Source organism: Mauremys reevesii, linkage group 11 (assembly GCF_016161935.1).
Source record: "Mauremys reevesii isolate NIE-2019 linkage group 11, ASM1616193v1, whole genome shotgun sequence".
Taxonomy (NCBI): Eukaryota; Metazoa; Chordata; order Testudines; family Geoemydidae; genus Mauremys; species Mauremys reevesii.
In genome coordinates this window covers 57,835,381-57,851,752 of record NC_052633.1, presented here as the reverse complement: position 1 = coordinate 57,851,752, position 16,372 = coordinate 57,835,381, and the positions used below count along the sequence as shown (strand labels likewise).

General features: G+C 43.6%; 1 protein-coding gene across 7 annotated transcripts in view; it reads right to left on the bottom strand.

The window, feature by feature from the left end:
- Positions 1-6,996: 6,996 nt before the first annotated feature.
- Positions 6,997-16,372, bottom strand: part of NXPH2 (neurexophilin 2) — a 54,265-nt gene continuing 44,889 nt past the window's right edge. For all 7 annotated transcript variants that reach the window (XM_039495101.1, XM_039495100.1, XM_039495098.1 and 4 more), the window contains one exon: positions 6,997-9,822. In XM_039495101.1, the coding sequence (XP_039351035.1) occupies positions 9,079-9,822 (744 nt within the window). In that variant the 3' untranslated portion in view covers positions 6,997-9,078. The remainder of the gene's footprint in view (positions 9,823-16,372) is intronic.

The window sequence follows — 16,372 nt, the reverse complement described above, 5'->3', positions numbered from 1 at the left end:
ATTGGACTACAGATAGAGACCACTCATCTCGAAGAACCTCCAGTTAAAGGTAAGTGACTTCCCCTTCTTCTTCAAGTGATGGTCCCTATTGTATTCCACTGAAAGTGATTAACAAGCAGTATCTAGCTAGGAGGAGGATGTGAGGAAGATGACAGGATCGTGGAATGGCGGACTGCTGCACTGAATAAGGTGTCTGTTGCGGAATCAGGGACTAGAGCATAATGAGAAGAAAAGGTGTGTACCGAACTCCAAACGGCCATCTTACATATGTCTGCAAGGTACACATCGTGGAGCGCAGAGGTAGTTGATGCTTGCGTTCCCAAGGAATGGGCCCGTATCCCACCTAGTGGGGACCATCCTGATAACTGATAACAGAGCACAATGCACCCTGAAACCCATTTTGATATTCTTTGGGTGGAGATGGACTGTTCTTTAAGTCTCTCTGCTAGGTCAACAAATAGCTGGGAGACTTCTGGAATGGCTTCGTCCTTTGTAGGAAAAAGGCCACGTACATCGAGGGAATGAAGCTGTCCTTCATCGTTTGAGGTGTGTGGTTTAGGAAAGAAAGTGGGTAGATGTATGGATTGGTTGAGGTGGAAATGGGAAACCACTTTCGGTAGAAATTTAGGATGCAGGCATAGTGAAACTTTGTCATTATGGAACGTGGTGAAAGGTGGGTTTCCCATCATGGCCCCCATTTTGCTAACCCTCCTTGTAGAGGCAATAGCAACCAAGAAAGCAAACTTCATGGAAAGAAGGGAAAGAGCAGGAGGCCAGAGGTTAAAAATGGAGAGATCATTAACGATGTAAGGAGCAGGTTGAGGTCCCACTGGGGAGCGACAGGCTGAATGGATTGATATTTACATAATAGGCTCTTCCAGAATCAGGCAGTCAAAAGATGGGTAAAAACCAAATGCCCTTCCACTGGAGGGTGGAAAGCGCAAATAGCCACTGCGTGCACCCTGTTGGAGTTGAGAGCAAGCCCCAAGGCCTTCAGATGGAGGAAATAGTCTAAGAGCATCGGAATGCCCACAGCCTCAGGGACAAAACCTTTCTGTTGGGCCCAAGAAGTTAAACATGCCCATTTTTCTTGGTACAATCACCTTGTGGAGTCCTCCTGCTATTGAAGAGGACATTTTGTACTCCCAATGAACACTCTCATGCTAGTGGAGGTGTCCATCCAAAAACCAAGCTGTCAGGCAAAGTGTCCGTGGGTTGGGGTGCCAGAGTCTGCTCTTGTGTTGTGTGAGTAGCTCTGGAAAAGTTGGGAGTGGGAGAGGAGGATGCTTCGACATGCAGAGGAGAAGAAGGGGAAACCAGAACTGGTGAGGCCACAATGAAGTGATTAGGATGATTGTCACCCTCTCCCATTGGAGTTTGTGAAGGATGCGACACAAAAGCAGTAGGGGAGGAAAGGCATACTTGATTCGGTCCGAGCAGTTGACGACCAGGGCGTCATCCTATGAATGGGCACCAAGTCTTTCACTTGAGCAGTACTGAATGCACTTGGTGTTGGCATGAGATGCAAGAGGTCCCTGATCAGAGTTCTCCAGGACCAAAAATGTCTGAGTACTGTGTCATGCAACTCTAATTCATAGTTGATGCAAAGTTTCTGCAGAGAACATTGGCAGTCACATTTTGGGTTCCTGGTAGGTAGGCTGCCAACAAAAGGATATGATGTGCAATGCACCATTTCTAGAGGTGTACTGATTCTGCACACAGGGCTGGGGACCTTGTGTCCCCTTGCTTGTTTATGTAGTAAACTGTAGTGGTTTACCCTCCCGACATGATGAGAATGGAAAGCTGATAAAAATGTATGGCATGCCTGAAGTTCCAGGATGTTGATGTGCAGCCTGGCTTCCCGAGCAGTCCAAGTGCCTTCTGTCATGCGATCTCCCATGTGAGTGCCCCAGCCATTGTGTGACACATCCATTATGATTCTCATGCTCAGGGAGGATGGAAGAAAGAGCATTCCAGGGCAAACTTGGAGTGGGTCTGTTCACCATCAAAAGGAAGAGATGACTTCTGGTGCAATGGTAAGAATGGTGCCCATGGGCTGGTGCATGCGGGAGTAGACTCCCTGCAGCCATAGCTGTAGGCAGTGGAAGTGCAGGCAAGTAAACACCATGACATATATGCATGCTGCCATGTGACTGAAGAGGGAAAGGCAAGTTCTGGCAGGGACTGAGTGGCTGGAAGATAAGTGTTGAGGTGTGCTCCTATGAATTCCAGGGACTGTGTGGTGTGCAAAGTTGATTTTTTTATATTAATGCTGACTCCTAGGGAGGAGAGGAGTAGAAGGAGCTGAGATGTCAACTTTCAAGTTTCCTTTCTGGACTGTGCTGCCAGCAGCCAGTCATCTAGGTAAGGGAAGACAAGGACTCCTCGTCATTGGAAGTCAGCCGCTACCATGGAGAAAACATTTGTGAAGACCCATGGGGCAATGGTAAGTCCAAACAGGAGAATCCTGTATTGGAAGTGCTGATGACCCACCATGAATCTTAGGAACCATCTGTGGGCCATTTGAATGTCGATATGGAAGTAGGCATCTTGCATATTGAGAGCTGTGAACCACATGCCTTTTTTTAGTGAGGGAATAATGACTGCAAGCATGATCATACTAAACTTTGGCTTGTGAATGGAACGGTTGAGGTGTTGGAGATCCAAGATTGGTCTCCATTCCCACTTCTTGGGTACCAGAAAATAATTGGAATAGAACCCTGTGCTCTAAAAGGCGGTAGGGCAGTGGTTTTCAAACTTTATGCATTGGCAACCCCTTTCACACAGCAAGCCTCTGAGTGTGCCCCTCTCCCTTATAAATTAAAAATGAGGGGGAGATAATTTAATGAGGGCTCAGGGCTGTCAGCCAGAGCTCTCAATCCCTATTTGACCACCTTGTAACCCCCTGAGGGGTCATGACCCCCTAGTTTGAGAATCCTTGCTGTAGGGACTTGCTCCACTGCTCCTCTCTGGAGGAGGGAGTCCACCTGTAGAGTAAGAATAATGTTGTGAGAGTGATCCTTGGGATGGGATCAGGGCGGGGGATGTGGAGGAGGTAACATCAAACACTCGATGGTACAGCCATGTTGAATGACATCCAGGATCCATTTGTCCATTATTTCAGAGTGGTAGCCGTGTTAGTCTGTATCAGCAAAAAGAAAAGGAGTACTTGTGGCACCTTAGAGACTAACAAATTTATTTTGGCATAAGCTTTCGTGGGCTAGAACCTACTTCATCAGATGCATTGAGTGGAAAATACAGGGGCAGGTATAAATACATGAACAGATGCGAGTTGCCTTACCAAGTGTGAAGTCAGTCTAATGAGACAATTCAATTGACAGCAGGATACCAAGGGAGGAAAAAAACTTTTGAAGTGGTCATGAGTGGTCTTTTTCAGACAGTTGACAAGAAGGTGTGAGTAACAGTGGGGGGAAATAAGTATTGGGGAAATTAGGTTTAGGTTTTGTAATGACCCAACCATTCCCCGTCTTTATTCAGGCCTAATCTGATGGTGTCCAGTTTGCAAATTAATTCCAGTTCTGCAATTTCACATCGGAGTCTGTTTTTGAAGTTTTTTTGTTGAAGAATTGCCACTTTTAGGTCTGTGGCAGAAAGAGTTTGAGATGAGCCCTGAAAGGGATGGCTGGCAAGTGCACTGGGGTGCAAAGTGGTTGATGGCTTTCTAGTTGCACTCGGACATATTGCTTACGCAAACATTGAGTGTGTTGGGCAGAAGACTGTACCATTGGATCAGGCAGACAGTATCTGTGGACCTTTGGGCGTTTCTGTGGAGGCTCATAGGTGGTAGAACTGGGGAGTTCTGTAGCACTGCGTATGTGACAGGCGTTAAAATTTTCGCTTTGGTGTTGGCATATATAGGCCTAAGGATTGCAAAGTGGCACTATAATCTTTCAGTGAGTGCAAGGAATCATCCATCTTCTGATTGAAGAGGTGTGATTTATCAAAAAGGAGGTTCTCAACTCTTCTGTACCTCCCTAGGGAAACCTGAGGAATGTGACCAGGATTTGCTCCTCATGACAATTCCAGTCACCAATATGCCCAAAGACATGTCCACTGAATCACCTGCAGCCTGACGTGTGCACCTAGCGACCAACTTGTCTTCCTCTAAAATAGCTTGGAATTGGGCATGGTCCTGTTGAGGTAGTTTATCCGCGAATTCTGCCATCTGTCCATAGTTTAAAAAGTCGTATTTGGCCATCAGTGCCAAGTAGTTCAAGGTCCTGAACTGGAAGCTGTCAGAGAAGACCTTTTGACCCATAAGGTCTAGCCTCTTGACCTCCTTGTCAGTGGGGGTGGAGAGTGGATGCTGTTGTTTAGCCTGTTCTGTAGCAGCCTGAATCACCAGGGAATTGGGCAGAGGATGAGAGAACAGAAACTCAGACCCCTTTGGGGAGAGTCAAAGGACTTCTTTCTGCCCCTTTCGGAGTGGGGGCATATGTGGCCAGTGTATGCCACACAGTGCGAGTCGGTTGGAGAAAGGTATCGTTGATCGCTTGGCCACTATGCATCAGTAATGGCCATGTAAAATGTCTAGTAATTGGTGCTGACTGTCCTGCACCTCATTCCATGGGAGCTGGAGAGTATGTGCTATCTTCCATAACAGCTCCTGAAACTGACAATAGTCTGGGGGAGAGAAGGGCATCGTCAACACAGCCATGTCCGGGGACGACGAAGGATCTCTCTCTGGATCTGTTGGTACCACTGGGGCCAGGCTGATCAGTGCATTGTCTAGTTTTGGTTCTGAACATCTGGTCAACGAAGGATGGGGCAGTGATACAGGAGAGTGGTCCTGCATTGAATAGTACAGTTCTGAAGGCGAATATTGGGGCCACAAGCTTCAGTGTGGCCAACCTGGTTGACCCTGCTGTTGCAGCAGTGGTACCCAAAAAGTCAAGTTCCAGTGGTTACTGGGCTGAGCTACAATAGGGTATTGCCATAATGCCATCGTAAACCTCTGATAGTCATATCTTCAGAATGGAAGCAGTGAATCATGCGTAACATCCGTATCCTCAGACTCAGAGGAACTGGAGTCCAATACAAATGGCAGTGCCAATGGAACAGGATGTATTGTAGAAACATGGCCAAAAGGTGGCATTTCCAAGACGGTGGATGGTGCTTTTTGTAGGCGACAGTATCGGAACACCTGGAGATCTCATCCTTTCTAGGACAAACAGTTCATGAGGCCCAGGGGCAGTTTCAAGTCTCTCCGGAGTCAACGGAACCAGGGCCAGTCAGGGGATCAGTCTCTGAACTGATGATTCATGGGACGCCAGCAGAGCCAATGCAGAAGGAGTATGTGTGTCTGGAACTGGGACCAGCAAATCTGGCGAGTGATGTGACTTCTTGTCTCTTTTGTAGGCCTTGAAATGTGGCACTGCTCTGTGGACGGAACTCATGGATAGTGCGACAACTTCTTAGACCTGGAGGAAGACTTACTGCCAGGCTTCTGTGACTCATGGCTAGGCCCTGGTGCGGGATCTGTAGCACTAGTACTGGCTCCACGGTAGGAGGCGCACTCTTGGGCTGTTCGGGGGGGTTCCCTGGCCAGGATCCGAGAGCGGCCCCATGGCAACCTCCATGAGGTGCTTCTTAAGATGGAAGGCTCTGCCTTCCCGTGTACGAGCAGGGAAGGAGAGGCAGATACTGCACCTGGACATGGCATGGGCTTCCCCCAAACAGTACAGACAGAATTGGTGCTCATAGCTGGGGAAAAACAAGCAAGGACAGGAAGCTCAGACTTTGAATCCTGGCCTCTTCGACATAATCCAGTACCCAGACTGGAGGGAGGGGGGACTGTTTGGAGGGAAATTGCAGAAGTGGCATCTCAAGTCCTTAACTGCACAAAAAACTTCTAGAAACAGATAATTACTAAAAAAAAGAGTGAAAATCTTGACTATATACAGCACCCACACCTGGGTGCTGGGCATTCAGGGGGGAGGCGAATGCCCAGCACCCAGGTGTGGGTGCTGTATATAGTTGTATTTGGCCATCATTGCCAAGTAGTTCAAGGTCCTGAACTGGAAGCTGTCAGAGAAGACCTTTTGACCCATAAGGTCTATCCTCTTGACCTCCTTGTCAGTGGGGGTGGAGAGTGAATGCTGTTGTTTAGCCTGTTCTGTTAGCAGGAAACCGCCAAAGCGGTATTCCCAGACCTTAAACCTACAAAATTTCTAGAATCAAGATAACTATTACAAAAACAGCAAGAATCCTGTGTACAAAAATAAAAACAGTGTTTCTGAATAGTTTGGAAAATGCGCCACCAAGGACAAGAGGACAGCAGAAGCTCCAACTTGGACCATGTGGTGGTGAGAAGGAACTGAAGACATGGTCAGTCCACCCCGCCCTTTATTGCTTCGGGCTAAACCACGAGGCCATGCAAGAGTGAATGCACCGAATGATGGACATTACTACTTTGAAAAGGTCCAGTTCCAGGCACATGGCACATGCATTTAACCTCAGTGGAATACAATAGGGACCATCACTCGAAGAAGAATCAATGAGGCCCCTGATCCTTCAATGATTTATGCTTGGGAGGTCTACCTGTGAGGATCTCATTCCAGGATTGTGGCCTGAAGTTATCACCTTAGGATTTGGCTCCCTTTTTATAAACACCTTTTAAAATTTACCTTAAATTTTATTTTATTAAAAAATCTTTATTCAGTAGCCAAGTCATTTATTAAACTGCGCATGGTAAGAACTATGTTGCCTCTCAAGCAAAACTTAAATTTCTTTTCTCAGTCATCTGTGCCCTATAAACGTAAACACTGTAGAATCTTACAGTGCTCTATTCTGCTGAGTGCTACAGCACGCTGAATTCTAATGGACAACAGTACATCTGGAATAAGAATCAGCACTGAACAGGAAAAAACTTTCATACAAGTGAATCACTAAGCCAGTAAATATGGAAGAAGAAGCACAAAAACATTTTTAAAATCAAATATGCCACAAACAAGTGACAGATTTAGCAAACTCTCTTTATTTACATGGAAATACATGTACACATATATTCTCTATATGTACACATAGATTTAAGTATATATACATATATGATTTCCACATACTCTACAATAAATACTTTGTAGTTTTTTAAATAGTTTATAGAGCTGGGTAAAACTACATGGCAATAAAATCGTGGCTTACAACTAAGTTACAAAAGCATCAAACACTGAACGAATAGAATATAGCAATAAATACTGGCATATATACAGCTAAATCTAAGACGCTATACAGAACACAAAACGGAACATTATGTAGGTATCAGTAAGCAAACCAAAACCCACCTGAAACCCAAAGACCACTTATATGGAATAAACTGTGACAGGGACACTTTTAGATTTTTATAAACAAATCCACATTTCTAAATTTGTAACTTTAAGACAAAAACAAATTAAACATTTCCTTTAACAAAGGATTTTCTGTATGAAGCTTTGCAATAAGTAAGAATAGAGAAATAATCTAATGAGTGGCATCCTTTTTGATTTGACATATAGTCTGTCTATTTATTGGTCCAGAAGCACAGCTGCTTTAGCAAAACTTCTTATATGCATGTACCTTTCGGTCAGTGCTCATCAGTTCATATGTAACAAACAGCTCTCTCCTTTCCAGCCAATCCCTTTCTAAACCTTGGCAAAGAGCTGTGACATCAGACACTAAACTGTGACATCAGAAAAGAGGAGCAGGAGCTGGCTTCTTTTTACACACACATCTTGGTAATCCGCAATAGTGGTAAAAACCATAACCAAAATAAATAAATAAATACAAATGTCATTTTTGCTTGATCCCAAACAGTTGAAATCGATTTTGCCATTGACTTCAGGGGAACAGTATCAGTCCCTACATAAGCAGCATATAGGGCCAGATCCTCTGGTGGTATAAATTTATACCACCAGAGAATCTGGCCATATGTTGAAATGTGCTGTACTGATGTCAGTGGTTTGTAATCTTATATGAGGCATGAGGTCTAGATTTTTGTTGACCTTTCATTTTTCAGGGATTGTGGTTTTCTTGTCTTAAAAGATACTAACTAGTTTAACTAGGTTTCATGAAAAAGAAAAGCATGTGTTATTGGGTATTGGCCTTATCTTGTGATACTTTTCCATTTCCAGGAAGGTAATAAATCAGGATGCACTGGATAGCAAGATGTTAAGGTAAATGCTTTCCTTTAAATGGAAACCACTCTCTGTTATTTATTCTGGGGCTCACTGAACACAGACCATGGTTTTACAGAGTACACTTATATTCTATTACCACTGTAAAGCTAGTACTGGTATATATGTAAATATCTGAGTATAAATCAAAACAATGGCGACCACAATAGGGAAAAGTGTACACCAAACCTGTACACTTAGTGGGTCTAACAGACTAAGGATCATTGCATTTTCACAGGTAAGAATTTGAAGAAACTGCTCTTCCATTCCAGTGACTATGCGTCGCTGCTAAAACCCAGAGTAGGAATTCAATTTTCTTTCATTTCTTTAATAGAAATAGCATTTTATTTAAATATTAGGACTCAATTAATCAAATCTTCTGTGTGTGACATTCTTGTTGACATCAGTTGAAGAGTTGTTGAAATTGAGTTTTGCATGTGGAGAGCTTGCAGGCCTGACCCAGTTGTCTTCCTCTTATTGTTTGTTGTTTGGGAACTGTAGGTGCTAACAAAATACAATCAGGATTGTGACCCCAGGATGCGAGGTGCTGTATTTACCAAGTAAAAGATCTCACTGCGTCTGCTATCTAAAGCAGCCCTTTAAACCTACCTCAGTAAAGATAACTTTAAAGATCAGTGTTTAGCACATGCATAATTTTGTTCCTCCTTATCACATTTTGTTAATATCTGGTATTTCCCTTATTAACAACATAGCCAGAATGTAATTGTGTTAAATGAAAATGATTGTTACATAAACAGGTTGAATATTCATGAAACAGCACAAACATCTACAAGTTTTGTAAAGACATATTTAACCTGATAGGGAAGCACTGTCCTCTGCAGAAGATAAAAGGAAACTCATATTTATGACCAATCCTGTATTTCTACAGTTACTCAGAATATGAATTACATCAGCCAGAGGACAAGTAGGGCGTCTCACTATGGTAATTATAATCAGGGCAGACCTTTTGCACCAGTTTGTAATCTACACTGTAAAAAGCAATGTAAATGCAGATAACTTTAAATGGTTTAGAACACAACCAAGAAACATGGCTTTGTGTCTGCTCTTGGTAGCAGATCTTTGAAGGGTCAAAATTGCACAAGGCAGTTTTCTTAGCCCGATCTGTTTTTTCATATTCAATTCGGCAGTTGAAGGACTTGGATTCCTTGGTCTCCAGCGTTGACTGTGGAGAAGATTCAAATTCCACCACTTTGGAAGGCGGCACCAGGCTTACAGAAACATTTCCAAGACCTGTTGAGTTATGTCGGAAATAAACACTGAAGGTTCCATTGCCATGATCAACAATTTTCCCTGTGATGAGGAGGTTTAGTTTAACAGTTTTGATGTTGGAATGGAAGTCACCCCACCCAAACATTTTCTTGAATTTCCCAGTTTTTACTATTGGTCTGCGCTTAGTCCGTGCAAGAGATTCTTGAACCTCAGTGATGTTGGCTAACCAATCCCAAAAGTTTTCTATGCTGTCTGAGTATGACATCTGGCCATGTTTCAACATTGGAGATGGCTTAACAAATAGGCGTAAAGGGTTGATGATCCTGGAATGGACAGCGTTGTTGACCAATGTCTCTGCAGCATCTTTGTCTTCCCAATCCAGCACGTCTGTGGCATGGACTATTTGTTTAGTGTCACAAAATATCTGTTTCAAAAGAGAAAAAGTGAAAATGAAAACGTGCAGATAATGGGGTGGTTATTAATATTTAATTGTACATAAATAGGGTCCAAGCCCTTACTTGCATGACTAGCCTTTACATGTAGTCCCATTCCAGAGGACTACTCTAATGAGTAAATACTACTGCTATGAATAAGGACTGGGACTCAAAGGGAAAAGACCGATTTCTTAGCCTAAAGCGATTAGTGTCTTAGAGTGAAATGGCACAGCAGAATTTTCTGTTGTTATTTTCACTTGGAACACCCTCCCAACTAATCTGTCTAGTATCTCTTCCCCACCCTCCCCTTCAGACTCTATTCTCTGAAGACTCTCTGTTCATAATGTCCATACATACCTCTTTCTTTTAGTTGTGCAGTACCTATTAATGCCTTTTATATTGATTCTGGGCCTACTATCTTACCTTGTAGCAGGAAGGTACAAGGTACAACACTGTAGCAGGAAGAGGGCCTGAAACATAAGCCCTTGTATCAGAGGCCTGGTATGAAGCCTGAGACCTGGGCTAAAGTAGTGGTCAAAACTTTGCTGATATAAAGCAAAATCAGGCTGCGAGCTAGAGGCAGGCCCTGCTCACAGAATCTGGCAAGAACAGGGCTGATATTGCAAAAACACATATTCCTAAGAGGTGCTAGACACATGGCACTCACACACACACATTCCAGAAGGATGGTACCAGAACACCTTGAGCCCAACACATTTCCTAAAGCTAACAGGAACACACTGACCCATCCTAAAGATAAGGTCAGTGTAATGGATAGAGATGTACAAGGTGATGGGTGATAACTGGCTATGTCAGAGGGGTAGTATGCAACTTGTTTGTATTGATGTATAAAATGAAGTGTCAGAGGGAGTGTCTTTGGCTAGCCGAGGGATAGTGAAAAGTCCCGCCACTAAATGAGCTGCATCCATTGTCACGGGCATACATGCATTGAGTGTACTTGTAGCAAGTAGGGATGTAAAACGTTAACCAGTTAACCGGTAAGACTAATGCTTTACCGTTAACCCTGGGCCAGCTGGATCAGCCCCAGCTGCTTAATTGGTTAACCATTCAAATGACATATTTTAACCGTTTAAATGGTTAATTTTTTAAATGGTATTTGCATCCCTAGTAGCAAGGATAAGGCACCAATACTGTGCTTCGTCGACAATAAACCTGACCAAGTTCCTTCACTATGAACTGAGTCTGTGGTTATTGGGCAGTTCGATCGGAGCCTGCTGTACAGGTTATCTGGCCAGAGTCAGTAAAGTACGCAGAGAGAACACACACTCAGCCAACATCTGACCACAAACATCACATACAGTTAGCACTAGACTCACAAAAAGACATGGGGTATCTAACTGCCATTTTAGCTACCTAAATCCCAGAATGAGGCCAAGTCATTCACAAAATCCACACTCTCCTGCTACTGACCTCACTCACTCGGCACCTAAATTTTTGCTGTTAACATTCTCGAGGCACCTACATTTCTGCCTCTTCACATGCATATTGCTGCCTCCCTGTAGGCGTCTGGATGCCTACACCATAAAGCGATGCACAAAGCAGGGGGAAGATAGGTGTTCCTCCACCAGCTTGCCTGCAGGGCTCAATTCAGTAAGTGTACTCAGACCTTGCCTACCAGATCGAGGCAAGCTCACACAACACAGCTGGGTATGAAGGAAGAGGCCCACCTCTTCCATAATTGTTAGGCCAGTGGCTAGGTACTTACCCAGGATGTGGGACACCCCAGTTCATGTGCCCCACTCCACTTGAGGGGGAGAAGGGATTTCAGCAGGGATCTGACACCTCTCAGAGTTAGGGTTCAAAAAAGAACTAGATAAGTTCATGGAGGATAGGTCCATCAATGGCTATTAGCCAGGATGGGCAGGGATGGTGTCCCTAGCCTCGGTGTTGCCAGAAGCTGGGACTGGGCGGCAGGGGATGGATCACTTGATGATTCCCTGTTCTTGATGATTCCCTCTGGGGCACCTGGCATTGGCCACTGTCGGAAGACAGGATGCTGGACTAGACTGACCTTTTGTCTGACCCAGTATGGCTGTTCCTTTCAGTGCCCTAGTCACAGGATATAGATGATAGTGTATTTTGATGTGGGGTTCCTTCGGTCTCTCCTGTTGAAGCTCTTCCACTTTGCATAAATAATTTTAAAAAGTTATTGGAGCAGGGGGACTGGATTCTAGATCTCCCAGGTGTGAGCGCTAGCAATCAGGCTATACAGCCATTCTCACGCATGCTTGCACATGTGCTCTCTCTGGCCCAATGACTCTTTCATTAGTTATCCACAGTGCCACAGCTTCAACAGGAAAGACTGAGGGCTTTTCTACATGTGTCTATGGAGGGATGGGGTATGATTTCTAAAGCAGATTCATGTGTTAGGCATAAACTGGTCTGTGTAGACCCTATTGGTGTGCTTCAATGTAGTGCTGTTTGAAACAGTACTACATTAAAGTGCACAAGGAAAGCATTAGTGGACACCAGCAGGGTCTACATGGGTCAATCCGTGCATAGCACATTAGTGTACTTCAGAAATCACACTCCCCCCGATAGCGCATTATCCCACATGTAGACAAGCCCTGGTGGAGCTCTCTGTGAGACTATTCCAGAGCCCAAGGGACTAGGACTCTCATCTGAGGGCTGGTAGGTCCCTGTTCAAATCCCTTCTTCCTTTCACATGGAGAGGGGGGACATGAATGGGGAGTCTCCCACATCCCAGGTGAATACTGTAACCATTGCGATAAAAGTTATGAGAGAGGTCCTGCACACTGCTGCCTGCAAAAATGGCATAGGTGTCTACCTCCAAGAGGGGATCTGCAGCTGAGAATACCAAGCAGAGGGCGGCACCTCCCTTTATCCTGGATTTAGATACCAAGTTCCCTGGAGGGAGCAGGGTTTAGGACACACCCCTTAGTTTGGCACCTGCTACTGGCTAAGTTAGGTGAGAAGCTAGCGTGCTGTCTTTTGTGAATCCTATTCTGAGATGCGTCTCTCTCGTTCATTGTATAAGTAGAGGTGCAAAACTCACAAAATTAACAAAAATTTGAATCTCACTGATGAAATACGTTGAGGGTGTGTGCTCCTTCAGAATATCTTAGATGACACTTCATATAGAAATGTGTGTTATTTTTGTACAATTCTGGGGCAGGCCTCAGTATAAATTATACTAGACAAAAATGTTGTTCTATAGTGATACTGTATAGGCATGCCATATCTTTAGCACTTTTCAGGATCCACTTTCTTGAATGTATAATGAAATCCATCCTTCTCAGTGTTTCATTTCTCCCACCTTCTCACCTTGCAAAACACAAAAAACTAAAAGGCCCTGGTCTTTTATGTTCTCTTTACAAACGCTCATATGTTTTCTAGTAATAAGACTCTAAAACAGCTTCTGAATGTACATACTTTATAGTCTTTTTATAATGTAAAAATTGAGATGGACCTGAACCAAAACCTTCAGTCGAATGTTGAAGGGGGTTCAGAATATGAGTCTGCAGCTACATTTAAATCTACAGCAGACTCCCTCTCTGTACAACGTACTAGCCCAAAACTTGCCAGCTTTGAAATCTGGATCCAAATTTACCAACCAGCCCCCATCTCTACTTAAAAATGAATAAGCACTCTTCATTAAGACTCCAATTAGGAAAGGGAAAAACGACAATAAAGATCACTCCTAGGCAGAGACCTTGTATGTCAAGTTTCTGCCTCTGGACTAATTTTTTTATGGCTGAGTTATCAACTCATAAATATAGGGGATTCTAATGGAAACACTGACAGATGCTTATCTATAACAGCACTAAAAGCACTGCTGTAATGACGCCATGGAAAACTGTCAATATGATGAAAGAGCCTGGGTGAAGAAATGGCACGTTATGTATGGCTCTTTAGCCACACGCAACCTTACTCATAAGTTAAAGAGCAGCAGGATGGTTTTTGGGAATAGCACTTTCCCAGCACAGCTTGCCATAACCTCTGCTAAGAAAATAACTACCAGCTGCCTTGTTACAGAAACGCCTTATTGCTTGGATGAAACAAGAATGGATCCACACTTTCACCCACCCCTCAGTCCAAACCCTGCCATGAACCTTTTCTGAAAAATGAAAAAAGGTAGCTATTTTGCTGCACTTACAGATTCCAACTGGGGTCCAGGAGTAGCAATGTTGAAATACCATGCTGGAGGCTGTTAAAACCATGTTGCCTGCCTGCCTGGAAACGGGAAGGCTCCCAGAAATTCTTCTCTGGGCCTGTTCTGAGCAAGGTTAAAATGCTGGTGCCTAGTCTGCATTTATGCCTCTACTCTTGCCAACGTTAATGGCAGCTGCACTGGTGGGAGCAATGGAGGAAACTAAGAAACACAGCGCAGAACAGAAATTGATGAGGTTGGCTGTTAATATGTTGTGTGTCTACACTCAAATTGTGAAAGTAACATGGCAGCTCATAGTGTTTTGCCTTTTGCCAGGGGTGTAGGCTTGCACACAATTGTCCTTCTCTGCCTAGTTCAGCACACTTTTTTTTTTTTTTGCACCTTATATTGGAGTCTCTAACTGTGCCTGTGTCATCTGTTTGACCAGATTTTTTTTCTCCCAGTTCTCTTCGCAGTAAGAAATCCTAGAAGGATTGCCTAACATGCTGCTGGTGATGCTCTGTACATTTTATTCAGGTGCTCTCTCTCACAATGAGACACTATGGGGCTGCTGACCACATTGTCCCAGAATTCGCTGCTACAGCATGGCGGGTGTGGATACACAAACTGCATGGTTATGATGTGAAAAATGTAACTGTATGGACACAGCTCGGCTGTTTGTGCTGCAACAGGGTCAAATGAGTGTCACAAACTGCTAACAAAAACGCAACTCTTATTTATGGCATCAGTGGGGCTGGCTTTAGAGGGTGAGCTATCATTAATCAAGCTGCTGGGATCACAACATTGTACTGTGTTAAACCAATGGCATCAGATCACATCACATTACATCAGAGCATGCGTATATAAACCCCCCATGGTTGTATTCCCAAAGGATAATCTGACATGTTCCTGTAACAAAGGTGACAGATGACTGCATCTGACAATTTTCTGTCTATTTCTGCACAATATCCAAACAGCCGGTTATACAAATTATTGAGCTATGGGAATGAATATTCTGGTGCAAGGAATATTTTACTCAGGGGGACGAGGAAGAAATAAACATTGCTGGAAGTGGTCAATAAAACAGTAAACTTCAATATCTGACTCCACCTCCATTCCTATTGTTATCTTGTTACACTAATTCTATTGAGAGAACAAGGCTCAGCAGCTGCAAAAGTTGAGGTGAATCAGTTGCTTGAAAGGAGGCTACACAAGCTCTTACAGGGAAATGCTTTATGTTTTGAAAACGTTTAGTTTAAAAATGTTTCGAACAAAGAACGACTTGACTTTGGACTTGCCAGGGCAATGCACAGTTCATACACCACAGGAACCCGGGAGAGGAATATGGTGAGATTGTTAGAAAAGCACAGACATTATTCATATTTCTGTCTATAACTTTATTTTATTTGTGCAGATTCTTTTATTTTTAAGTCAAAAGGTTTTACAGCATAGGAGAACAGAACTCTCCAAGGATTCATTTTCCTCTCTACATTTCAAAGGCTCCTTATTTGATGACAGCTTTTTGTTATTAGTGAGCACAGCCCAGTGCCTTTTGTTAAGTTGTTTATTCACTTTGGTTAGCAATTTTCAGGAAATAAAAAAATTGGTATTAAAAGAATGCAGCACATGCTGGAAAACTGACTTCCTCAGCATCTCTTTATTTTACTGTGTAGCCTTCCCTGTTGTGAAGACCATTGTTGTTTGAATAACTGAAAACTCTTGTTCAGTAAAGTGGAAGAATTTGTGTCTTTTAATTTGTTTGCCTTCTGCAGTAGGTCCCGCTTGTTGCCCCTGCTTTTGCTCATTCTCTTAAAGCCACAGTCCTAGATTTTGAGGCCGGAAAGGACCATTAGATCATTCTAGTTTGACACATCATAGAATTCACTGTTACCTCTGTCTTGAGCCCTTATGCTTGTTTGACTACAGCATATCCTCCAGAAAAACACCTTGTCTTGATCTGAAGGTATCAAGAGATGGAGACTCCACTACTTTGCTTGGTAGTTTGTTCCATATGTGACTTATTTCTAGTCATTGCTTTCTGCAAGGCCTTTTTACACTAGATTGAAGAGCCCTGTCATACCTGCTATTTTCTCCCCATGAAGGCACTTATACGCCATAATCAAGTTGACTTGATTAGAGAAATGGGGTAAAATTCTGGCCCAATTGAAGTCAATGAGATTTTTGTCACTGACTTCAGTGGAGGCAGGACTTCATGCCTGGTCTCACTTATGCAGCTCCCCATGAAGTCCATCCCTTGCTCATGGTTTCCTTCTTCCCAGGCTTTGTCTGAGAAAGAAGGCTTTCCTGAAGAATGCCCTAGTCTGGGTGAGTTTTAAGCCGATTCCATATTTTGGACACTGGTCCTATTTATATTTTTACTTCATTTGTTTTGTACATGCTCCCAGCCA